General features: G+C 33.0%; 1 protein-coding gene across 3 annotated transcripts in view; it reads right to left on the reverse strand.

Annotated features, from left to right (window-relative positions):
* Nucleotides 1-27,965, reverse strand: part of DNAJB14 (DnaJ heat shock protein family (Hsp40) member B14) — a 67,375-nt gene that overhangs the window by 3,170 nt on the left and 36,240 nt on the right. For all 3 annotated transcript variants that reach the window (XM_074276637.1, XM_074276639.1, XM_074276638.1), the window contains 4 exons: nt 18,321-18,466; nt 7,834-8,019; nt 5,297-5,391; nt 570-679 (listed from right to left, as the gene is read on the reverse strand). In XM_074276637.1, coding sequence (XP_074132738.1) covers nt 570-679; nt 5,297-5,391; nt 7,834-8,019; nt 18,321-18,466 — 537 coding nt within the window. The remainder of the gene's footprint in view (nt 1-569; nt 680-5,296; nt 5,392-7,833; nt 8,020-18,320; nt 18,467-27,965) is intronic.

A 27,965-nucleotide genomic window follows, 5' to 3' on the forward strand; every position in this document is an offset into this window, starting at 1 on the left:
ATAAACAAATCTTTGACTCAATGAAGGCAAAATAAATATGAACCAATTTTCCTAATCAAAAAAGGTTAATATTAATAAAACTAAATAAAAATTAAAAAAAACAAACAAACTAGAATACTGGGTTAAACTGCCTTAAAGATAGATTATTAATACAATTCAAAATTCATTTCAGATTTTATGAGAAAATGGGCTTCATACAAGAATAATATCAACTTCTCTTTATTCTATACTCTATAGTTACATTTGCTAACATATACAGGAAAATTAAGTTGTTTCCTCACTTTCTTATATCTATAGAAAAGAATAATTATTTTATTTTTTCCTTGAGAGTATATACAAAAGTATTAATTAATATATCATTTTTTCTTATTAAATGGCCATGAAGTCTAATTTCTTTCCTTATTTATTTCATCCAACTAAATAAACTAGATTAGAAAAGGAAAATAAAAACATACTTCAAAATTATTAATCTGATAAAACCCAGGAAAAAACTAAAATTATTCTGGTAATTCAAGTGGTAGAAAGCCTACTAAGGAAATCAATTCATTATGAAATAATTAACTACTTACGATCTGGGATATAAGGAGTAAGGAGGATTAGAAACCATCAATTGACTTAACAAGGACACAAGGATCAACACCACAATGGGCATCAGCTGTATAAACACAGAGAAACCTCCCTATATAATAGAAAAAAAATAACAAATTAGAACCTAAACTACTTCTTCAAATGAAAAATTACACAAAATCAAGGAATCTCACTATGGAAAAGGTCTTCAGAAAATACTTAATATTGTATGCACTTTACAGGAATTAAGATGAAGCTTAGAGATAGTACTTAGTGGGAGAACCAGTCCTGGAACCTTCATACATTTAGTCCAATGTACTTTCTTGGAGATACTTTGCTGTCTTGTATAATCTAGCTTCTGAACAGAAACTGAATTATAATTAAAAATTAAAACCCAGAGGGTCACTAACACTATTAAATAGATTAATAGCAATCCTGACTCATATAAAATTAAGACTGTATTTTACACTCTCAAAACTGGCAAGAGCTTTGAGTTCTGAAAAAATTTGTGCCAAATTTATTAAAAATCTAATTATTTCCTTATTGACTTATATTTATGTTCCCTTCTGATTAAACTAGCCATGCTTTCTAACACCTTTCTTCTCCTATTCCTCCTATCTAGCCTATCAATTAATAGGGAACAATTTACATATATGCTAAATGCTAAACTTTTAAAAAATGTAAACTTTTTAAAATAACCTAATTTCTTTGCAGAAAAAATTTAGATTGATTTCTGTGCATATTAAGATTGCTTGAAAGAAAACTTAGAAGTTATCATCTTCCAAGTAGAATTTTCTTTATAATAAAAATCTGACCAAATCTGAGTCAAAAGTTACATATTACAATAAAATCATAAACAAGAAAATAAACAGTAGATGTGAGGGTGGAGGGGAGGTTGAATAGGTCTGTGAGCTTGCTTGTCCTACATGAAATACTAGAGAAAGGGCTATGTAAGCTTAAGCCTAAATTTAAAAATCGTTTTGATCCAGAATTTTGATTTTTATAAATGCCGAGTTAACTCCCAATGAAGAAATTCCTTCTATCAATGCAAATAAATGTTTTTAAGGTTAAAATTGCAATTGCAGAAAGGTAGTCCTAGGAAACTTTACTTTATAAATCCTTGAAAAATCATAGTCTTGTATGGAGAAGTAAGAAGGAAATAGTGTGATGTTTTATCTCATGTAAAAATAGTTGAACAAAGTAATCTACTATGAAGAAAAGTAAGTGTTCCTACAATGAAACTTGTAAAAATTAATTCAAAGAAGTTTAACTATCCAATCAAGAATATCCTATTAAAAGAAATAGCATTATTATACATTTGTATGTTGTTTTCCTGAGTTTCAAAGCACTTTTACATATAATCTAATCCTTACAAAATAGTACGCAAGGAATATATAGTCACATTTAATCAATCAACAACAGGCATTATTAAGCACTTATGTGCCAGGCACTCTGCTAACATCTAGGGATAAAAAGAAAATTCAAAACTCTGAAATAAATTTACACGCTAATGGGAGAAACAATTTATACATAAATAGGTACACAAACTATAAAAAGAGAGTTGATACAAAGTAGAAACAGTGATAAGGCTTCCCAAAGAAGGTGCTGCTAACTGTTCTCAGTCTTGAAAAAAGCCAGAAATTCTAAGAGGAGGGTGAATGCTTTATACAAAGGAGATAACCAACACAAAGGCGTGGTGATGGGAAACATGGCTGGAAGAAAGGATGTACAGAGAAATAATGTATAAGGGAGAAATAGGTCAGTTTGAAAGAAACAGAGGCATTTATATTTGATTCTAAAGCTAATAAGACAATCACTGGAGCTTACTGGGTAAAAAAGGCAATATAATCAGAACTGAGTCTTAGAAAAATCACTCTGGTACCTGCATGAAGAATGAATTAGAATAAGGAAAGACTTGAGAAAGGAAAACAATGTCGTAAACTACTACTGTAATTTAGGAGAGAGGTGATAGTCTTGAACCAGGTTCAAAGGTTATAATGAAAAGGAGATGTACATATGAAAGATGTGACAAACTTAAAAAATCTGTAACAGATTTGACATAATTTCATGATTTCCATTAGTGCCATTCAGCAGCAAATGAGTAGGAACAAAAGATGGACAATGAGAGTAATCTAAAGTAGGGTTTGGCAAGATAGATGGCATGATGATTAGAAAAAGAAATATGAGATTTGACAATGAAGGACAATAAGGGAGTTAAACTGCTTCATCAAAGGGTTGGAAAGGGAGGAGAATAAAGTTTGAACAGGGGCAACAGACTGGGAAAGTATAGAAAACTGGAGGAATACAACTGACAGAGGGGATGAAAATTAAGATGGCACAGGGACAGAGAGAAATAAAGAGTATGAGCATATGGGGGAATTCTGGTGTTCTTTGACATGAAAAAGAATGCTTGTAGGTAGATCATCCAAGTAGAATAGAATTAAGAATTAAATATTTGAGAAACTATGGGAAGATATTCATAAACAGAGATATATAGATCTCCCCATATTATATATGCATGTACATATATATATATATATATATATATATATATGTATAAATAGTTCCGTAGTATAAAGGTATTGCTTGAGGAGAAATGATTGCTAGTTAAGAACTAAACTCACTGAGAAAAGAGGAAGAATGTCCCAGAAGTCAGTAATTAATAGGGGTCAGGATACGGAGTATGAAAGAAGCTACTATTAGTGTCAGGAAGGAGACCCAGTGATGCAGTAGAGGAGAGGAATCGGGGAGTACTAGAAGAAGAAAAAAGGGAGGACTTTCTTTCTCTCCCTCTCTCTCCCTCCCTCCCTCCCTCCCTCCCTCCTCCTCCCTCCCTCCCTCCCTCCCTCCCTCCCTCTCTCTCTCTCTCTCTCTCTCTCTCTCTCTCTCTCTCTCTCTCTCTCTCTCTCTCTCTCTCTCTCTCTCTCTCTCTCTCTCTCCCCCTCCCTCCCTCCCTCCCTCCCTCCCTCTCTCTCTCTCTCTCTCCTCCCCCCACCCCCTACTCCTTAGGCTCATCTAGGGATAAAAAGAAAATTCTATCCCTGTCCTGAACTCTGAAATAAGTTTACATGCTAATGGGAGAGACAATTAATACATAAACAGGTACACATACTATAAAAAGAAACTTGATACAAAGTAACGAGAGTGATAGACTAGACTCATTGTAGAAAGTGTTACTTGGCTTGGGGTCAGCCAGCCAGAAATCAACCAACTGAGGGAAACACCTGATGGTGATATGTTCCAGGAGCCTCAAAAAATCTCTAAGAAAAGATTGGAGGTATTGTGTCCCAGGATATCTGGGAACCGTGGAGGTAAGTATAAGGAAGATCAGGTACTATTATGACCTGAGGTCATATGTGCATGTGTATGGAAAATCAGTCTCAAATTCTAGGAAAATATAAATTTATAATTACTACTCTTACTAAATATATTATATTAAATAACTTTCTAGTCAGTGAAATTTTGTCTTCCAGGAAAAGATAAGTAACAAATATTTGAGGAAAAGGTGGTAGTCTGAATACCTATTTGTTAGGGCTTTCCTGGGCTAAAATTCTAGTAAATGATTGCAACAAAGATTTTAGATAATTGCATAATTCTAAAGTGGCACAAACTAGATTCGGTTCAATGAAAAAAAAAATTGAAATACATAAAAAATGAAGAGATGGTATTCAGGAAACAGATATTTATATAATTTGCTGCTATGGAAGACTAGCAAATACTGTGATAAAATACTTGCAACCTAGATTCCTTATTTCCATCACAGAAAAAAAAAAAAAAAGGTTACCTAGGCATGTTTTAAATTGATATTTGAAAATATCTAAATGAAGGTTTTATCCATAAGCCAGGGAGTAGGTGATAAGTATCTAAATATGATATAAATTCTTATGTATTTGACCAGAGAACCTACCCATGGATGGACTAAAGTAAAAATGAAATGAAGAACTTTTTAAGAGAAAGAATTGGGGGGGGGGGGGAAGAATGATTCAATTTATGTTAAATGTTATTTAAAAAAAAAAAAGTGGCAACTATCCAGACAGAGCAGTTAAGGAAAAAAGCTTCCTAGTAAAGAGCAATGTCAGGAGGGTCTTTCCCCCACAGAAAAGCCCTAAGGAGACACTTGTTAAGTGCTGGATAGAATCCAAAATCAAGATTCAGGTATTATAGAGGAAGCCCTGACCCAAAACTGAGGAGCTAGGTCTGAAGTCTAAAGCAAGGAAAGAATGAGTTTTCCCCAAGGACAGGATTTAAAATAGCTGCACAACTCTGGAAATAGGTTGAACCTGTAAAAGCAAGACCATTCATGTTATATTACATTTTAATAAACGATTCAGTTTTATACTTGTAAATTAACTTTATTATTTTATAAAATAGAAACTTTGTACTCCCAAGATTTCCTCACACTATTTTGAAGTAAAGTTAAATACTAAATGGCTTTAAAAGGTGTTCCATACTACTTAGGACAGGACTATGGGAAAGGATTGGAGGGAAAGAAGACAATATGTTAGACTGTCCTTTTAAAATAAGGAGTAGAAAAATCCTTTGATGGTGGAGGGAGAAATAATCAGATGTAAATAGAGATATGCTTTCTTATTTGTGGATACTCTAAACAATTTCATTATAAATTTTGCTTATAAATTTATTTTTATATAGCCCTCTTTACAAATCATACCACTTAAAAGTTAAATTTCTGGAAACAAGGCAAATACAAGCAAGTATATCCCAAACATACATCGCCTCTTTCTTCTTCTCTCTCATGTCCACTATGCCGATGTTGGTGGTGATGACTATATCCAGCCCGTCCATTAGAAAATGAATGTACACTACCTGAAGAGTTAAAATCAAAATTAAGCCAAAAATAGCAGTTGTGACCAAAAAACTTAGAAAAAGAAAATCAAACCAAAACTCAGGATTATTATTGTTTATAATTATCTGCAGATCAAACATGCAAGTTTTTTTTTCTTTTTTTTTAAAGCAACCACATCTATTGATTATAAAGATTCTTTAAAAAGTTTTATGGTACTTTTAAATTTAAATAATTTGGATTTTAGGTGTGATAGAAATAATAAATATATGATATTTAGCAGTAACATTTAAGATAGCTACATTACAAAATGAATTGCAATGTATTATTTCAGACTGTGTACCAAAGAAAAATGGTTACTCTATGGATAAGATTGTTAAACTATGTTCTATGGCTAGCAGAACTGAAATTTGTATCAGCTATAGAAAGAAAATTTCTAAGTCATTATCATAAAGATTACCAACTGAATGACACCTACATCTTCAGTTATTCAAGTTTCCAAGCTTACCATCTTGTATAAGGATTTGATAAAGACCTGTAGACACTTCTAGATCTCACTCCCATGATTGTCCTTTCATAAAAAATTAATGCTTCACTATGATATCTATTTTTTCCCCAAACGAAATTCATTATCTTTGGCCCAAAAGGTAATTATCCTCCTTATTAATGATACTATTAATTTTTCCTATTACTCAATAACAAACTAAAATGACTTAATTCAAGAAACATTATTTTGGTAACTTTACAATTTAAATAACAAATTTAGTTATTATTTTGCATTTATATAGTATCTTTGGTTTAAAGGTAAAAAATAAAGTTTATATTTTTTTAAAGTTATATACCTAACCAAAATCATTATCAATATTCATTTAAAAAAAAGGACAGGAGATGAAGAGCTTTTATCTCATTAATCGGGAATCTACCCATTTTAAAATAGTTCAAACTACTCCTGAAATATCTTTTGATTCTAATTACTCAATCACTTGATTTAAGTCCTTCATCTTTGCTTATCCAGGCTGCTGCAATAAATTAACCTTTTAACTGATCTTCCTCCTTGAGTATCACATCCTCTACACCAAAGCTTGTCATCTTGCTAAAACATTACAATGTTCTTTCACTTCTCTCCTCAAAAAACCGCAACTGCTTTCTACTGTTTGGTATAAGGTATTAAAGGACTGACTTAGATATTTAATGTTTTACAAAATCCAGCTCCAACCTATTTTTCCAACCTATATTGCAGCTAACCTAGACTACACTCCATTACTCATTATCACTTTTTTCTTTTCCTCTGTCTTTGTTCCTCACAACTGGAGAAGTCAATTTCTTCATGAAACCTTAAATAACTTGCCAAGGTACACTTATTCTTTTTCACTCTCAATTTTTTTCACTGTAATTTGGATCTTATCTGTATACACTTCTCATTCTATTTTGTTTCTTATTTATTTGTATGTCTATCCTCCTTCCTCATTAGAACCTAAGTTCATAGTAAGGCCTGTGTGTGTGTCCAATATCTAGTACAGTTTTTTGCATATAGCAAACATTTAATAAATACTTGTTAATCTTTTTGATGAACAGACAAGATTTTTTAGATCTTATCTATTAGATTAATTATTGGCAATGCCATTAATTAATTGGCAAGGCTGTCCAATTAGTGAAGACACACCCTCCCCCCCCCCCCCCCTTGAATTCACTCACAAAGGCAAAGTTTCAGTAAGGAAGCTTCCTTCCCCAATGTGGTTCAGCAGTTCTGCATCCTCTAGTCTACAAAAGCTGTTTGGGGCACTGCCAGATTCAGCAACTTGCCTTGGGTCATTCATGCCAGGTGTGTCAAGAGAGAGAACTGGAAACCAGGTAAGCTTTCCTGACTTGGAGGCTAGTTTTCTTATCTACTAAACCACAAAGCCTTGCCATATGTTAATTATATATATCTTATTGTTGCTTGTTACTTCTATTAGGCATCAATTTAATAGCTTCATTTCAGTTACTCTATATATTTGAATGAAATAAAACTGTGTTTAGATAAATACATGGTCCTAACTTTTCACTAACAAATTACCATTAATGATGTTTTTGCTTATGACTAGGAAAGCTGTACAAATGAAATAATTTCTGTACAGTCAAAGCCTATATCCAAGGCATACATCTAGCTGTAACAGTAGTTCACATTTGTACAAAGCTTAAAAGGTCTGCAAAGCTCTTTTCTAGATCTTACCTACTAGTCCTCAGAGATCCAACCATATATATCCTTAAGATATTACTTAAGTCATTACCTTTCATATAGCTTTTCTTGCAGACAAGAGTCATGATTCGCTGCTCTTGACAAGAGAAAGAAATCATCTCTTGGACTAACTCACAACTCTGACATTTTTTAACAAATTTGAGAGTGATAAGACAAACCAGTCAAAAGACTTAACTGAAAACCTCAAACGTCAATAAATACTGTATATGAATGACTATTACATTACCTGATGGAAATCCACCACCAAAGAATATATTAAACAAATCTTCTGGAGTTATATCAGCTTCACAGCCTCTATGGAAATTAAATCTACCATTGTTTTGGTGATTACATGCTTGGTCTTCATTCCCTGTGAGGTCATATTGCTTTCTTTTTTCAGGATTGCTTAAAACAGCATAGGCATTTCCAATCTCTGAAATATTTAATGAATAAAAGCAAATCACATAACATACATTAAGCTACATATATCTAATTTAAATAAAAAATTACTAGTGATCAAAAAGACAGTAAAAATGATTATCCTTCAAAGACAAAATTACATTTTTTCTACAATTATATAGGTAATAATCTTGAGGTATTTCACAACATTAATTTGCTATTTCAGCTTCTCTAAACATGAAATACTGACTTTCATTATTAACCTAGCCTGTGTTACTTTCCTACCCACACTAGCCCTTCTTCCTTTATGACTTGAATCATCAAGGCTTAGCTCAAAAAACTCCTCTGTTCTAAGATCCTTTTCTTAGTCTGAATGAATATGATTTTCTTTCAACTTGAAAAGTAGTTCTTTTCTAGCTAAATATGTTATCTCAACTTTCTGAAGTTTCCTATAATACATCCCTGCTCAATTAATGATGCCTAAAGAATCTGTTCTACTTTTCCACTGACTTAAATATTTATCCACTACTTTTCATCAATGTCAGGAAAAAATTACCAAAATATATATATGGTTATAATTCCATCTTGCAGCAACCTATATTTTCAAGCAGAAACACACCAAGTTTAAAGGCTAGTCCTGTTTATACCCCAATTGTGGTATCTATTGCATAACAGTAAATGACTATTCTTTAAGCATTTCATAATGTTAAAGGAAGCTTTCCAGAACATTAGGTAGATTCTCAACAAATGAACTGTGGGAAGACAGGACAGAGAGCACAAAAGAATAAAAAAGTATGGATAGATTATACTCTCCACCATTAGGGGCAGCATCCAAATTAATAAGACCATGACTCTACCTAAGTATGTAATATGCCTAATTTTCCTAACTAAAGTTTATGCTTTTTTAATACCAATAAGTAAATGCTACTTCTTGTGGATGTAAAAGTTAATCTGTATCTTCTACAGTGGTTAGACATACAGGAAAACTCAATAAATTCTTGTTTTTAATGAATGAGCCATTTCCTTAGACATACATTATTCAGAAACATACTTCTAAATAAATATATTGCTTTCAAGATCTAAAATTAATAGAATCTGTTAGTAGAATTTTCTATTCAGCTAGAAAGTCTGTTCAAAATAGAATATAATATAACCTGATTTAATGTGTCGGTAAACTAATAAATGAATAATCACAAAATTTTTAGAATTAGGTCTTTCCCTTTTATTTTACAAATTGGAAAATTAAGGCCCAGGAGGGTTAAGTAGCATCACATGGGTGATAAGTTTTCAATCAGGAAAGAAAGAAATGTCCATTCTTCCTCTTAATAAATCTCATTGAGTTATCCAAATTCTCTTTTAGTACTGAAATTATTTTGTTGATTATTGCTTAAAATAAGCATCCCATTGTAAATTAAGTAAACATCACTTGTTAAAAATGGCTGGATAAAACTGGGAGATACAAGTGAAACATAAATCAGAACATGTCATTCTCTAAGAAATGATGAATAAGGAAGTCAGAGAAATCTAGGAAGACCTGAAGTGAGGTAAAGAAAGCAAAACAAATGGAATAAAATATAAAATGACTATAATATAATGTAAATGCACACAGCACCTAAAACATCAGAATTTAAATTATACATGTCAAATCTTAGTTACAGAGACTTGATGATGACACAAACTTCCTTTCAACAAAGAAGTACAAATACAGTTGTATATTTTTAATTTTGCTTTATTTGACTTTTTTGTTTTGTTTTGTTATAAGAAGGTCTTTGGGGAATAAAGGGTGGGATAAGATCAGCAAGTAACAGTAGTGTGTAAAAAAAAAAAAAAAAAAACCACTAATAAAATAAAATACAAAATAAATGAACCCACCAAGTGGAAATTCAGAAAAAAAAAAGTTTTATAAAATTTTTCATACATATTTTGTAAGGATCTGACTGTAATGCTGAGAGCTACAGGACAATGCCATTATGTTAAAGCCTAAGACAATATCTTACAAACAATGCTTTGTAAAACTGTTATTCCTATACCTGAACACTAATGCTAATGATCTTCCTGTTAAGCAATAAAATATGGAATTATTTTATCAAAATAATATATGTGGCAATTTTTATAGACTTAATTCTATTTTCCCACAAATGGTATCCCAAACCTTCTATTTAGAAGTTATGGGTTGCATCAATATGTTTCAAATGCCAAAATCTTCTATGGTTAAATATGTTTGAAAAATGTTAACCTAAGGTAGTGGGTACAAAAGTTTTAAGTATGTGACAACATAATTTGGTGTCTTGATGCTAACAGAAAGCAGAAAAAAAATTATAGAAGCACTAAGAGAATATTAAAGAACAACAGAAAGAATAAAAAGTGAATGTCTAACAAATATAAGGAAAATACAGTAAGCTATAAAGTCTGTTTGAACCATCCATATGATACCTTGACAAATCTATGACCATGTATAAGTTTTTTCTTTAAATCCTGAAGAAGCTAAGTGCTTTCCAGAAGTAACACCAGGTAGTAATGGGTCCTAGACCACACTCCACCCCCTCCTAGCCTTCCACACTAAAAGCTACTTTTGGGGAATGGATTTAACTAAGTCCAACCCTACTATCATTACATTTATTTTCATATTTAAACACTACTGCTATCACTGGGAATTGAAATTAGTTTGCTTCAGACTTTAAATGCTACCCTTCTCTGATGTGTAAGCAGCACTTAACAAGACAAAATCTTAAGCAAGAAAATTCTTTAAGTGAACAATTAAAGTAATTTGCTTCAACAAACTCAATTTTGCAAACTGTTCAATTTTAAAACTTTATCTCTACAATGTTCCCATCTGCAAATAAATGACTACAGAATTATTCTGAAATAAAGTCACAATTAAAATTGTGAGTTCTATCCCCCAGCTTTGTGATTACACTGTTGGAGAACATGGTTTTAACTGGATTCATAAAGTTCATCTTCTTAAGGCTGAGTTATCCAATTAGGAAAATAGGCAATTGTAGAGGCTCTATCACTCTTCAGGATGCATGACTCAGTGTCAACTACTATTATTTCTCCCTTAATCTTCCAAAGGAATAAAGAGTAGGTTGAGAATAAAGGTTTAGGTTAGAGAATTTGCCTGCCATGGAAATGGGAACAGGAAAAAAATGCTGAGCATTAACTAGGCTTTATCAGATTCACTAAGATATCCTGAAGTGGGCATATTCTCTAAAATAATTTTGTTGCTGTTGAGTCATAGCTGCCTTTTTTGTGACCTCCCATGGACCACACTACTGATGGGGTTTTCTGGGAATGGATTGTTATTCCTTTCTCCAGTGGATAAAGGTAAACAGGATGAAGTGATCTGCCTACAGTTACAGTGTCTGAGGCTGGATTTGAACTCAGGGCTTCTTCATTTCATCTGTACTCTATCTACTGTGTTATTTAGCTGTCCCCAATATATATTTATTTTGTTTTAAATCTTAGTGTCAGAATTTAAAAACATCTGGAAAGTTTGTTTTGATTTTTAAAAAAATATATACAGCAATTTAATATTAAAGAGCTTTAAATATATTATCTTATTGGATCCTCACAACAATCCTGCAGGAGGGAATGCTAACAGTATCCCTCATTCTAGAGATGTGGAAACAGGATGAGAAAGTTAAGTAACTTTCCCAGGATTATACAAGTAGAAAAGTGTCTTAGGCAAGATTTCACTCCAAGTTCTGTACTCTATATATTATACAATTGACACTTTTTAAAAAAAAATTATTAACATATATAATCTCACTTTATCTAGAACTCACTTTCCAAAATCCATCTTATCTTGAACATGAGAAATAGCAAAGGGAAAAAATACCTCTGAGCAGTCATTTGGTAGATGTAAAATTCATGCACAAAAATACATACACTTGACTCACAATGAAATGAGCCCCTCTGCCGTAATGAAAGGTCTTATTTAAATGCAATTCTAAGGATTGTGTTATATGGCATTCTAGGAACACCAAGAAATTAAAAGGACTTGTAGTCCTGCTATATAGGCATAGCAAACAAGAAGAAATGATAATGAATAGCAAAGGAATATCACAATAGTGAGATTAAACAGATTTAAGATTTCAAAAAGGAGAACTCTGAACATTTAAGAGATAGTGCCATACCTATCATGATTTATCAACTGATGATCCTGAATCAACAAAAAAAGGCTGTACCATATTCAATATGTCCTCCAGAAAGAGTAGGAAGTATGTAAATTATTTTAGAAATATTTTTATCATGAATGATTAAAAGTGTTAGGATTTTTCAGCTATTCAGAAAGACTCATTTCCCTGGGATTTCAAAGGTGGTATTAAGGTTTTAAACCCTGATTTCATTTCTTCATTGAAACAGGATGCAGTACTAATTGTATTTTTAATACAACTAACAATTTATGTAATGCTTAACTTAAGGTTTCCAAAGTACTTCTCACTCTGGGCAGTCTGTGCTGTTAATGGTATATTTTTAAAAGGAAGTTCAATTTTAATCTCAGTTTAGTTTCAGCTTAATTTTAGTGGGTAATGTTCTATCTCATTTAATATTTGTAAAGATGAATGGGAAGAGAAATTACAACAAAAACTTCAGGATCAATTAGTGTGCATATTCTATGTAGCACTGTTTTTCAGATGAAAGGAGGAGTTATATCTTTAAACATTAAACTGGCATTTTAAATATTTTTGTGAAATATAGGCTCTCTCTAATGGGTAATGATGAAAAGCCATACCTGCCTTTGCCTCCAAACTCCCCTCAATTCCGAATAAAAGGTAAAATAACTGACCTAATATTTCTTGGCCAAAGGAGTTTTTCTGCTTTACAATTTAGAAAAATGTTTGGTAGCAAAGCAAGTTCTGGCTTACATGCATTTTCCCACGGGGGAAAAAAATCTTTCACTTTGGATACAATGAGTCAAATAGGCTTTTGTGGATTGACTTGGGAAACTAACCATCATTCCACTATTAAGCAACACTACATAATAAAGTAGTCTTAACTCCAAACAGTTAACTCACAAAAACTTTTGGTTTGTTCTGGACTACCTATTAATTTCTATCAATGCTATTTTATCTAAGGACTGAAATTTACTGCCAAATCTCTCATGAAGACATTATATTAATTTTAGGATAAAACAAAGCCCCACATTAAGATTTTAATTTGACTTGATTCTTATACATTGAAATTATTGCTCTGTAACTCCATAGTGCTGCTTTCTTCTTTAATTGCTGATAGAGATAGAAATGGCCTCAATCTTACTAGAATTTGCACTTAAAATATTTTTAAAAAACAAATGCTTGTTCTTGAAATATTTATTATGGTATTTTATAAAATACCTGGAATATTACCATCACACAAAAAGTATGTGTTTCTTAGAAAATTCATCTGACTGGCAGTACTGTTTACAAATTTCAAATTATCCCCCTATTCAAGAACTTATTGCTTCCTACAACTACTAAAACTAATCCATGCTTCACTAGTTTCATTTAAAGTCCTTTTTGACATTGCCTCATCTTACTTGTTCAATCAGATTGGAGTACTCTCTCCAAGTCTTTTCTCATGTGATATATCATCCCCTAATTACATACTTTCTTTGATTCTTCTCCACCAAGCTATTTTTCAAGACAGTGAAATTTTACTAAATTCTATGAAATCTTCCTTGAGAACTATGAACCATAATGATTTCCTCTTCTTAATTTCCCACTTGGCTTCTCTGTGGTACACATTTTAGCAAATTTCTTTCTTTCTGTTGTTCTCTCACAGTTTTATATAAATCTACTCTCCCAAGTAAACTAAAAAGTTCCTTAGAGAACAGGGACAATTCTCCCATTCCTTTTGTTTTCTTCCCCTAAACACTAAGCACATGGGCATTCAAAAACTTACTAAATTGAATTAAACTTCAAATAAATCTTCTGTACTAAATGATACGCTCACTAAAAAACATTCAGATGTTAGAGCACTCACAAACAAGATTCTGCTCTAGTTTACTGCTATATTAAATGATCAATAAGTTAATCTATGGCATATACTTAATTCTATTTTTGTACTTTCAACAAGTCCAGCTATTTTTCAAGCACACCAAAAAATGGTTAGAGGCCTTTAAAATGAAAAGCTTCTCTAGTCAAGATTCATCTTGAAAGAATTTCTGGGTTACAATTCTAGGAACAGAAAGGTTAGAAATTGTTTCATTCAACAAACATCTGAATGTCTATTCTATGCATAGCAATTTCAGTACACTAGTTGGAGAGATAAGGCATACACAGATGAAAAGTTAAATAACAAAAATATTTGACAACCATTTAAGAAATGGTAAAAAGCAGTATACAACTAAGTATCAACTGAAGGTAATAAGTATTTGAAAAAGTCAAATGAAGAAGACAGACACATTTGAGCTTGACTGATCAGACAGCTTCATAAATGAAATAAAATCTGAGTTGGGTCATGAGAGGTGGGAAGTGAACAAAAAGGGAAGGCAATTTAATGAGGGACTTTGGCTTGGGAGGAAGATCAGGATATGATTGGAATTAAAACTGGCATCTTAGATTTATTGAACACTAACTAATGAATGGTTACTATGTACAGAACAACATGCAAGGGATCAATTCAAAGGAAGATTATTTTCAGACTGGGCATGGGCAAGCATTCACCAGAGAATCATATATGTAGAGCTGGAAAGGATGTCAAAGGCTATCTAATCCACCACTCTTATTTTATGAGAGAGAATACTGAGGCCCAGAAAAGTAAGTGGCCTGACTAGTGTCATACATGTAGTAAACATCCCAGGTGTAATTTGGAACGAGATTGTCTGGTTCTAGAACTAGTGTATTTTTCACTGTAATAACTGCCTTTTCAAACCCCTTAATTAAAAAAAGGGGGGGGAGAGGGGTGGCAAGATTCAATCCTTATTTGTGAATGGAGTGCATAGTTTTTTCTATTTATAACATAAAAAAAATTATTCAGAAAAAAGAGACATGGAGAAATGTTCTGTGGTGTTTTTTTTTTGTTTTTTTTTTTTTTTTTTGTTTTTAAATCTGGCCTAGTCTTATGATTTCATAGTAAGAGGGAACTCACTGATAAGGAAACTCCCATTCTCAAAGCAGATTAGTACCATTTTTGCCATTTAAAATTTGTCCAATCACCTAGTGAGAGGGTAACTGGATGACAGTTAGCAGGTAGTATATGAAACCAGGTCTTCCAAGTTCCAAGGGCTACTACTTATTACAAAATACTTGCTTTTCATATTTTATTTCTGCATTAAAGTGAGTTAAAAAATTTTTCATTCTTAGGAAAAAAAAAAAACACCCACCAGAATGAAATGATATTAACATTTGCAGACATTGATTTGGGTTTAATTGTGAAGAGCCTTAAATGACAAGAGATTTAGAGCTAGAAAGGATTGTAGAGATCTCTTATCCAACTCTCTCATTTTTCAACTGACAACAGAAAGGTCTAGGAGGAAGTTACTTGTCTGAAGTCATGCAGACAGTAAATATTAGAATAATGATTTCAACTCATATCCTCTGATTCTATAGCCAGAGCTCTTTCAACTAACCATTGTGCCTCAAAGTGAATGAAGCAATATGGTCAGGAGAAGACAGAGATTCAGGAAGTCCCCTAGATGAAATATACTCCATTCTATCATTCCTCCAAATTCCACCAAATGGACATTAATTTGATCTACTAAACTCATCTTAAGTGTAAAAAAAAAAACCCACACATTTCAGAATATATTTTAAGTATTAAATTTATTCCCCATTTATTCCTTAGTGCAAATCCTTTCAAGTACATAATCCAAGGATCTTCCTCCCAACACAAAGCTGAGAGAGGTTATTCTGAGGAAATTTCAATTTGTTTAGGGTGGGGGGGGGAGGGGAGGCTCGAATATGCAGGAGAAAAATAATTATAGAGCAGAGAAGTTGGAGGGATGCAGGCCTAAATAGGATATAAAGGTGGAAATACAAATAAAGAGATCAAGGAGAAGACTCTATATATAAGCAGTTGAAGAAGGGAGAATGAAGAACAGAGAATATGAGAAAATGGTGAGAAAAGGTTATACAAAAGGAGATGGGAAGGCAGGGAAAACAAACTTCACCTACTTTGTAATTCTGCCTAGGACCCTGATGGCAACAATTGCCCCAGATGCCATTATCTCCTCTGTCACCTGCCGTAAGCTGCCAATGTCTTGTGTAGAACAACATCCCTGTTTATAGGTGCAATTCGATTTAGGCAAACCCATTATAAGAAAATCTGGATTTTCAAAAAGAAAAAAATTAGGGAGGGGATGGGGTGTGTATGTGATAATTTTCTTTACAAAAGAATTCACCATCTAATTCCTTTAAATGCACAAGGAAAACTCATGATTTTAAATAATCTGACTTATAAAAATTTAATTTCTATACAACTTTTAAGGAACAGATATAACTAAAACAAAGCACATTTATATTCACTATTAGAGTTATAAGAAACCTAGAGAAATTATTTTGTCCATATCTCCTTAGTACTATGGAATTAAAGAAATCCTGTCCTGGTTGTTAAAAGACTTAAGTGCTGGTGACTTTGGGGATGATTTGTTTAATTTCAGTTTCCTTATCTGTCAAATGAGGAGTTTGGATTAAATTATCTCTAGAGTTTTATCTACCTGTATGATTCTATTAAATACTATTCTTTGAAAGCTAATAGATTTCATTAAATATCACAAAGAAATTACACTATATAGGTAACATAAAACCCTTATGATTTGACATATTACTTCTTTGGGTTCTGATTTTCAGGGAGATAAATCTGAACAAAATTATGTCTATAATAGACAAATTTAAAACTTTTTAAAAATTTTAGATGACAAATTACAATAGTTACACAAGCATTTACATTATTTATTTGGGTAATGTTTTGCTAATATTCACTGAAAAAATTGAAGTAAAAAGCAACTTATTTCCTTAAATAGTGATTTTAATATTAATTTTTCTTAAAAGAACCCAAACTTACTAGTACGATTTGTTTCCAAACAATTTTTTAAAACACAGCTGTCAGAAATTTTTAACTTTTCACACTTGGGAAATTCTCAAACAGTAAAAAGAATAAAGATCATAAATTTTTCAAGGCTATACTTGATGCACTATTATGAACTAGCTTTTATTTGATGAACATTTTATATTTATGAAAAATAAAAATTAATTTTCTTATGTGAAATGGGTAGCCTTCAGTAAGTAATAATTTAAAAAAATTATATGTTGAATCAGAAATCATACTTTTTAAAGAAAATTTCATTAACAAAAAAGTATCAGTAATTAAATTGTTATGAATTAAGCTACTCTGATCAGCTTTATAATTCTAATTTTTTTATGACCCAAGATAACTATTTGTAGCCTGGTAATATAAACCAATTGAATTGTCAACTAAAATTTGGTTATTTTTGAATAAATTTTTTTTTTTTCTACATAAAATCGATTTCTTTAACTTAAAGGAAAAGAAACCTGGCCAAAATGTCTGACACTGAAATATGTTTATATCACTAGTGCCACTTCAGAAGCCAAATATTACCAATGTATGTTTATAAACTCTAAATGTCCTTAATGTATTTTCTTAGCAAAAACTTCCAAGAAACAAAACTCTTTTTTGGAAACATTTTTAAAAGCACATATAGATAGTGGTCATTCCCCAGGACTAACACCCAATCTCTTTGGAATAATTTACAGTGATGTAGGTCGGTTTGTGTAGTTCCAAAAAACCAACAATGTAACAGTAAGTATCAAATAATGCTTAAAACTTGCTCAGTCCCTACTGAATGATGATCATAAATCTAACTAAGCTCTTGTAAAGAGGAACTTACTAGAACCAAAATGTATTAAGAGGTATGAAACTGTAAATGCAATCTTATGGCACATTAATTTATTATGCGTTGAAATACAAACATATCAAAAAAAAAAAAAAAAAAAGAGGAAGAAAAAGGAAACCATGAAACTTGAATGAAAAATAAATATGCCAATAAAAATGAAAGAGAAAAAAACTTTGGTTAAGACAAAAAAATTTAAAATATCAAATAAAAGAATGAGCTGGAGGAAACAGACAAATTGATTTCAGTAGGTAAATCAACACCATAGTAACAAAATAGCTAATAAAGCATATTTTTATATATCAAACTGCTTATCTTGCTTTTTTATCATCACAGAACCAGATAGCAGCCTGACAACAGTTCATGTATAATCATTCACTTAAATATTTATGTAGGTTTTATTGGCCTAGAAAATATATTTAGGTTTTTAGCCTAACCAATTTACTTAGTTACTGTTACTGAACTTATAAACTATGTACAATGTTTTAAAAAGTTTACTTTACTTTTAAAAGCATCTGTTGCTCCAGGTGCATGGTTTTTATCTGGATGAAACTTCAAAGCAAGCTTTCTGTAAGCTTTCTTCAAATCTTCATCACCAGCATCTTTTGTGACTCCCAGTACTTCATAATAATTTTTACATTTGTTTATGCTGTGAACAAAAGAATGTTATATAAAATAAATGTCAGAAGAAAATTTTATACAACTTTTGAGCACATTTAACTCATTAGAAAAGTAAAAATAAATATTTTTGCTCCATTGTTTACCAAACACAAGAAACCTGTGTTGGGATTAGATGCATATAATTCTCAATTTGCTCCACTGTGTTCTAAGACATACTATATACCCCAAATTCTGGAAATGTAGGCAGAAATGTGAGTAAGAATAAACATTAAGTACAAGAACTTATAAGAAAAGCAATTAAAAGTTTGTCATATTTGTACCTAAAAGGTGCCACAATAAAATATTTTGGAACAAAAAATTTGAAACTACAATAATTACATGAAAAAAATTATAAATACTTTGCAACTTTTGTCTAATTATAAATATTTAGCTAAGAATGATTAACACAGCAAAAATTCAAGATTTAACATAAAGAAATATGAAATTTGAATCTTCATATGCTTTTACACCAAGTAAGGGTAGAAGACAGAAAGGGAAGCTTCTTTATGTAAAGTAAAATTCCCATAAAAAAGAATTTCCAAATATGTTCCAGCAGAGGCAAAGAAAGAAATTGTATGGTGAAAGTAAGTTATACAAAGACAGAACATTCCCTGGTATTACCAAGAACAAAGCAAAACAATATATTGAGAGTTGGAGGAAAACTGTCCTTCGCCACATTACTAGACAAATTTTCTAGTGAAGATTTATGAATTAGTTAAAAGGAAAACTGCACAGGACTGATACAATGATGGAGAGATTGAATAGGCCAATGAGAGAATTGATCCACTGAATAAAGGGAATCTTCTGACTAGGAAGGGTTGTAAGAATGATTAATAGGAACCTGAAACTTATGTTAGGTAAAAATATAATAAGAGAAGCTTGGAGAGACTTACATCAACTGATGCTGAGTGAAACGAGCAGAACTAGGGGATCATTATACACTTCAACAATGATACTGTATGAGGATGTATTCTGATGGAAGTGGATATCTTCAACATAGAGAAGAGCTAATCCAATTCCAATTGATCAATGATGGACAGAATCAGCTACATCCAGAAAAGGAACACTGGGAAATGAGTGTAAACTGTGAGCATTGTTTTTTTGTTTTGTTTTGTTTTGTTTCTCTTCCCAGATTATTTTTACCTTTCGAATACAATCCTTTCTTTGCAACAACAACAACAACAAAACTTGGTTCTGCACATATGTATTGTACCTAGGATATACTATAAGATATTTAATATGTATGGGAATGCCTGCCATCTAGGGGAGGGGGTGGAGGAAAGGAGGGGAAAAACTTGGAACAGAAAGGGAGTACAAGGGATAATGTTGTTTAAAAAAAAAAAAAAAATTACCTATGCATATGTACTGTCAAAGAAAATGTTATAATTATAAAAATTAATAAAAAACAAAATTAAAAAAATTTTTTAAAAAATATAGTAAGAGAACCCTCAGTAGCCCAAAACTGAGTTAAAGTCACTCAGCACAGACAAACACACATACTAGATAAATGTAAAAAACTGAAATAAATTTCAATTTTGATTTTTGTATTAGTGATCTTTAGAGAACATGTAAAAAATTAAGGGACTGGAGACAGAAATGTCTCCATATTCAAAGAAGAAAAAATGAGGTAGAAAAAAGGATGATAGTTACATGAAGTATTTAAAAACTACTCAAATGCAAGGATTAATTTTGTTCTATTTGGCTCCAAATGGTGTAACTAGGTTTTAAGTTAAAAAGAGGCAAATTTAGGTTTCCAAAGTGGAATGAACACTTAATCCTGATTTTTTTACTTAAGAAATCCAAATTACATGGTTTTTGCTACTGTTGTTGTCAAATGTTAATTTATTTTAAGAGTCTCTTTTGTAGTCTCTTTTAACTGGCTATTCCACAGCACTGCTATTGATACCATCAATGACATCATGAAATTGTCTATCATCAATACTGCAGCCCATAGATTAGACTGTTCCAAGTATCTTTTTTTAAAATTTTATTAAAGCTTTTTATTTACAAAACATATGCATGGATAATTTTTAAACACTGACCCTTGCAAAACCTTCTGTTCCAAATTTTCTCTACCTTCCCCCTACCCCTTCCCCTAGATGGCAAGTAGTCCAATACATGTTAAATATATTAAAATATATGTTAAATCCAATATATGTATACATATTTATACAGTTATCTTGCAGCCCAAGAAAAATTGGATCAAGAAGGAAGAAAAAAAAAAAAAAACAAACCCGAGAAAGAAAACAAAATGCAAACATAAACAACAACAGAAAGGAGTCAAAATGCTATGTTGTGGTCCACACTCAGTTCCCACAGTCCTCTCTCTGGCTGTATATAGCTCTCTTCATCACAGAAGAACTGGAACTGGTTTGAATCATCTCATTGTTGAAGAGAGCCATGTCCATCAGAATTGATCATGGAATAGTCTTCTTGTTGCCATATACAATGATCTCCTGGTTCTGCTCATTTCACTTAGCATCAGTTCATGTAAGTCTCTCCAGCTCTCTCTGAAATCATCCTGTTGGTCGTTTCTTACAGAATAATATTCCATAACATTCATATACCATAATTTATTCAGCCATTCTCCGACTGATGGGCATCTATTCAGTTTCCAGTTTCTAGCCACTACAAAAAGGACTGCCACAAACATTTTTACACACATGGATCCCTTTCCCTCCTTTAAGATCTCTATGGGATGAATAGAAACACTGCTGGGTCAAAAGGTATGTACAGTTTGATAACTTTTTGAACATAGTTCCAAACTGCTCTCCAGAATGGCTGGATGTATTCACAATTTCACCACAATGTATCAGTGTCCCAGTTTTCCCACATCTCCTCCAACATTCATTATCATTTCCTGTCATTTTAGCCAATCAGAGAGGTGTGCAGTGGTGTCTCAAATTGTTTTAATTTGCAAATCTCTTATCAATAGTGATTTGGAGCACCTTTTAATAGAATTAGAAATAGTTTCAATTTCTTCATCTGAAAATTGTCTGTTCATAATTGGAGAATGGCTTAATTTCTTATAAATTTGAGTCAATTTCTATATATTTTAGAAATGAGACCTTTATCAGAACCTTTGAATATAAAAATGTTTTCCCAGTTAATTGCTTCCCTTCTAATATTGTCTGCATCCAAGTATCTTTTTAATGGTTCCAGAGAGATCTCTTGCTAAAGATCAGCGCCTCATCTGTTGAGCAATGTTGATAATTTCATCAAGATTTATGTTACCACTGTGTTTAATATTTTCTTGCTTCTTTATGTCCCAAAGAAGTTCCTTTAGGATTATCAAGGCTGAGACAAAAGGCACAATCTCAGTCTGGACTTGTCTGTTCTGAATGTCAAGTTTCAGTGTAATCCTTAGTCTTTTCCTTGGGGATGTCATCACCTATCTTTTTAGGAAATAAGTCCAAGGGATTAGTTTGGGGGACAAGAGCTGATGTGGCATCAACTTCACCACTAGTATACCTTAAAAACATGACTTTAATTTCTTTAGGGATAAACTTGGGCAGCATGGCAGTGGCAAAAACGGAGGCTTGGGGTCTGCATGCTGCAGAGCAGGTGCCAATTCTAGATGTAGGAATACTGAGCTGGGAGGCAATAAAAAGTTCAAATTACATATCTTTGCTTCCCAAGATGGAAACCTAGTGTCTTCATTTCACTTTAGTCACAATGGAATTGTCGTGGCCGTGACCATATTTATCATCAAATGTAACACTATGCCCAAAGGACTATCAAGCTGTTCATAATCTTTGATCCAACATACTGGGCCTGTATCCTAAAGAGATCCTAAAAAAGGGAAAAGGACCCACACGTTCAAAAATGTTTTGTGGCAGCAAGGAACTTGAAACTGAGTGGATGCCCATCAATTGGGCAATGGCTGAATAAATTATGGAATATCAATGTAATAGAACATTATTGTTCTATGAGAAAAGATCAGGAGGATGATTTCAGAGCTGTCTGGAGAAACTTGCATGAACTGATGCAAAGTGAGTAGAATTTTCGACCTCTTATCAACTAACTCTAGCAATTTCATTAGCATTGCAGAAAGTTTTTACATACAAACTGATTCTTAAAAGTACATAACCCCAACAAAGTACATAAATTAGCTGAGTGAAATCTAAATTGTGGATATATGCAAAAAATAGGATCAAAGACTGAAATTCACTTTACAAAAAAAATGTAAATCCCCATTTTATTAAAAAAAAAAAAAAAAAAAAGAGCAAGCAAATTTTTTAAGTGGCAGAAAATTTAAAAGCACCAAACCAGTATTTTGTTCAACTGAATTTCTATAGGATCTGAATATTACATTGTTCATTTTCTCTACAAGCCAGGAATTTTCTGGTTTTTAAATCTTAAAAATTTTAGAACCCTGCCTCTGTCATACCTTAAAATGTTTTAAATGTTTAGTTTTTGATTCTCAGTGGTCATTTGAATTTCAATAATTTGCTAATTTATATCATAGAAAATCTGAAGGCAAAAATGAAATAAATGAATACCAGGCCTTAAAAGTCACTTTATTTAACCAAATTAGTAAAATTAGCACATCATTTTAGAAGATAACTCTTGTGCAAGATGGACCTCACATTTGATAAAGCAGACTGTGGGGGAGGGGTAAGGAAAGGAAAAGAGACAAGAGTTTCCAAGAAAAGTATGTTTCCTTTTAACTATCAATTTAAGCTCAGGAAAATGAATCATAGACTTCTTGCAACTACTGCTGATCTATAGTAGTGGATAAATAACTGCAATCATTAAGTTGTTTGATATTCAGAAAGACTTCTTTTTCTTCATAAGCAATAAAGATAATAAGGACCAGTGCAGCAAAGGGCTCCACCAACAGCTATGGGGATTAGTAGATTGTTTTCATCCCAGAAGATATTCCTCTACTGGTCCAAATTTGTTACCTTTGCCCTTGAAAGTCTCTGACTTGAACATTTTCTTTCTGCATTAATTTATAAGAATTCACTATGATGGCTTGGAACTCCTTCAGTAAATGATTAAAATCTTCAAAAGCAGGTTGTTTAGTATCAGGCTAAGTTTTATTTAAGAGGATCCCTTTTAGGAAAAACTTGCTGATAGTTACCTTCATTCCAAATCTGAAAACAAGAGATCATTTAAATAACTTTCACTTGACCCTACTGCCCATAACTCTGAAACTGTTCTCTTTGAGGTCATCAAAGTCTTCTTCATTGTTGAATCCACAGGAATTTTCTCAGTTTTCATCATCTGATACCGTAGCCCACCCTTCCTTCTGGCTGCTCTCCTCTTAGGAGTTTTTGTGAAATGTTTTGTTATAATTTTCTTCCCATCTATTCGACCAATGCTCTCAAATCATTCATTGTTCTGTAGATCCTCTTCCACATCCCACCCTTTTACTATGGGTGTATCTTCGAATGTCATGTTCAGCCTTCTCCTCTCCCTCTACACTCCTTCTTCAGGCGGGTATCAACTTTCAAGGATTCAAGAGATCAGGGAATTATAGGCTGAAAGCTGGAAGAAGAAACTAAGGCACAATGAGATTAAATAAGTTACTTGGGGCATACAATTATAATTAGCAGCCAGGTCTCCCTTACTCCAACCCAGACACCTTCTGACCCCTATTTAGTCTCTCAAACATCCATGTTTGAGCTGTCAAAAACCTCTCAACTTCAATATGCTCAAAGCAACATTCATTTTTTCCCCCCTCAAAAACCAGGCCTTGGGGCCGCTAAGTAGAGCAGTGGTCAGAGCACCAGCCCTGAAGTCAGGAGGACCTGAGTTCAAATATGATCTCAGACACTTAACACTTCCTGGCTGTGTAACCCTGGGCAAGTCACTTAACCCCAGTTGCCTCCGCTCCCCCCCCCCCAAAAAAAATTCAAAAAACACAAAAACAAAAACAAAACCATGGGCCCTCCTAACATTCTAGATTCTATCAAGTAACAACCAAGAACTCATCCTGGTCTCTTCCACTTCCTCTTATCTCACAAAATCAACCAAATGCCTGATTTTAGGACTTCTATCTCAATAACAATACTTGTATTCATGTCTTCTTTTGTGTTCCTAATGCTACCCTCTCCATTTAGGATCTGGCATCACCCCATTTGAATTATTATAATGATCTTTTAATTGATTTCCCTATATTCCATCTCTATTCTCTAATCCATTTTCCACAAAGCCACCAAATTGATATTCCTAAAGCACAGCTTTAACCATGTCACACTACTACACAAGATATTTATATTTCTAGGACAGAAAACAAACTCCTCATTTTGGCATTTTAAAAACTCATCACAATATAGCTCCAGATTATTTTTCTGAGCTTATTTACACATTCTTCCCCATCTCAAAGTCAAACTGATTTATCTGCTGATCTCCATCTCTATGACATCACATTTCCCATGTCTCTTGTGCTCATTGTCCTAACTTCTGCCTCTGGGACTTTCATGGCTCAGCTCTAGTGCCACTTCTTGTTAGAGGTCTCTCCCTATTCTTTCTCAATATTTAGTACACAAGCCCCCACAGAAAATTATTTTGCATTTAGCCTATATTTATGTCTGAATATGCTATATCTTCTAATAGAATGTAAGCTTCTTGAGGGCAGGGGCTATGTTTTTGTTTGTTTGCTCACCAAATAGCACAGTGCTCATGGATATGTTTTTTTGGCAATTTTATTTCTGTAGAGAGCCCCTAAAAGGATAAGCCCAAAATCACACAGTATGTGTCAGAGATGGAATTTGAATCCAAGTGTTTTGGCCCCAAGGATAGCTCTCTATTTGTTACATTTACAACTCCTCCCTCCCCCTCCAATTACTGCCTGTGGAGACATCATCAAAAAGGTTAATCAACCTCGATGTAGCAAAGAGGCTAGTTATCTGCACCAACTGCAACCTACAGGGCAAGTAAATCTATTTAATTGAAATATTATGTGCCAGATAAGTCAAATCACCACCCTATCAATCTCCAGTTACTGACCAAAGGCCATCAAGAGTCAGGTGCTACAGCCCCAAGAGTCCTTAAGACTGTCAAGTAGTTGAACATCTGAAATAGATATGGCTATCCGTGAAAGGAACCTTAAAGAAGAGGTAAAATCACAAGCTTTGGTATTGTATACTAAAGACCATTAGACCTTTCTATATGATGCTATATTATTTCTGACATTAGAAGGTAAGCTCCTCAATACTGGCATTGATTGCTTTTTCTTCTGTATCCCCATGCTCAGAACAGTACTATGCACATGACATCATTAATGAAGGCTTTCCATTATGTTCACTCATGATACTAAGGTGCCACTTTCCTGGCACATAGTAGGTGTGGAAATTAGGAAATCATTCATACTCTGAGGAGAGCAGTTTCACTGATGTGGTAGTCAGAAACCAGATTTCAAGGACTGAAGAATCACTAGGAAGGAGAAGGAGAAAAAAAAGAGAAAATTATCCCTAGTTGTAGAAAAACTTTTACTTAGAAAATCCCTGAGGAATAACAAAGAAACTATTAAATAACTAATAGCTCCAGTTAAGTAACAAGACAAAAATAAATCTACAAAAGTCACTAATGGCTCCATATAACAGTAACAAAAGCCAGAAGAAAATGAGGCAAAAATACAAAATAGAAACAAAAAATGTATAAGACTGAAGCCACACTGTGAAAGTCTCTAAATACTTAATAAAGAAGTTTGTATTTGATCCTAGAACTCCTAGGGAGCCACTGGATCTTACTAAGCAGAGGGGTGAGATGGTCTCTTTGTTTTCCTATTACTTTTTCAGTGTGCATAGGATTGGAAAGAAGGTGCAGACTTGAGGCAGGCAGGGAGAACAGTTTAGGGATACTGCACTGGAGAGAGGTGATTGTGAGAGTGGAGAGAAGACAAGTCTAAGAGATTTGGAGGCCAAAAACACCAAGCTTGGCCAATGAATGGATATGTGAGGTGAGGCCCCATGAAGAGTCTAAGATTACTCCTGGGTTACAAACCTAGGTGGACTTGAAAAACAGTGCTGCTCTTAAAAGATTGGAAAAAAAAAAAAAAAAAAAAAAAGTACTTACAGGAGTCTGCTGCAGAGGAAAAAAAAAAAAAAGAGCTCTTTAACTGAAATGACTATGGCATGTTTTTGTTCAGCTGTTTCTGACTCTGTGACTCCATTTGGGATTTTCTTGGCAAAGAAACAAGAGTAGTTTGCTATTTCTTTCTTCTGCTTATTTTACAGACAAGAAACTTGAGGCAAACAGAGTTAAGTGACTTGTCCACGATCATACAGCTAGTGAATATCTGAGGTCAAATTTGAACTCGGAGGAAGATGCATCCACTTGACTCCAGCCATGGCACTCAACTTCACTTCCTAGCTGCCCCTACTATGGCATAACCAGACTAAAATGTCTAATAAGCAATTGATAATGAAAGACAGGTAATCAGTAGAGACACAAGAAATGAATATATAGAACTGTGAGTCATTTACAGAAAAATGATAACCGAACCTTTACAAACTGATAAGGTCACCAGGCAATATGGAATACAAAAAGAGATAAAGACTCAGAACAGCTCCTTGAGGGCTCAACCATAATTTCAAGGAACAATGTGAAGGAGAAGCCTGCAAGAGAGACTGAATAGCAAAGATAAGCTAGGCAGGAGGAGATTTGGGAGATAGAGGAGGGAAACTGAAGAAGTTCAAGAGTGGAGAGCAGTGTAATGTTCAAAGTAGCTGACAACAGGTTCAAGATTGACAAGGGAATAAAGTGAAACAGTGATAGCCTGAGTATAAGTATAGATAATTCCTGCAAGGAAATTAAATGCACATGGAAGAGCTGTGCTAATTTGATTAAAAACTACCCAAATAATGTCACTAATTTATTGTTATATCAAACAACAGAGGGCAAAAATAATTTGAAAACCAGAATGCTCTAGAGTTTCAAGAGAAAGAGTTAAAAAAAAATTGAATTAAAAGGATATCTGAAATTATAACATAAAATGACAATTATCAAAACTATTTAAGGTAAGCTCAAATAGAAAAACTATGCCAGTGGGACAGACAATATAAACAAAAATATGAAACAAAAATTGATTAGTGTTTAGAATAGAACAACAAATTCCTAGGGGGAAGGATTTGCTGTGAAACTTGGGATTTGGGGAGAAAATAAGCTTAGAATGACCTCCTATACCAGAAAAAAAAAAAAAAAAAAGTATTCCAAAAGAATACACGGCATAAATAGGAAATGTTATACAATTTTAAAAACAGATGACACACAAGTCTAGCTAAGAGAAACTGCTTAGATGCCCTCTCCCCCCCAAAAAAAAAGAATCAGAAAAAGAGAAAGCATTCAAATTTGACTACATTAAAATTAAAAAGGCTAAATAAATTCCATATAGTTAGGGAAAATGAAAACTATTCAAAGGGTGGTGTAATCTTTTTATCAAATATCTTTGTTAAGATTTACTATTCATCCAAAAAGTATGAGGTCAAAAACCATTCCCCAATAAACAAATGGTCAAAAGATATGAACACTTTTAACAG

The sequence above is a fragment of the Sminthopsis crassicaudata genome, chromosome 6, assembly GCF_048593235.1.
Source record: "Sminthopsis crassicaudata isolate SCR6 chromosome 6, ASM4859323v1, whole genome shotgun sequence".
NCBI classification, from domain to species: Eukaryota; Metazoa; Chordata; class Mammalia; order Dasyuromorphia; family Dasyuridae; genus Sminthopsis; species Sminthopsis crassicaudata.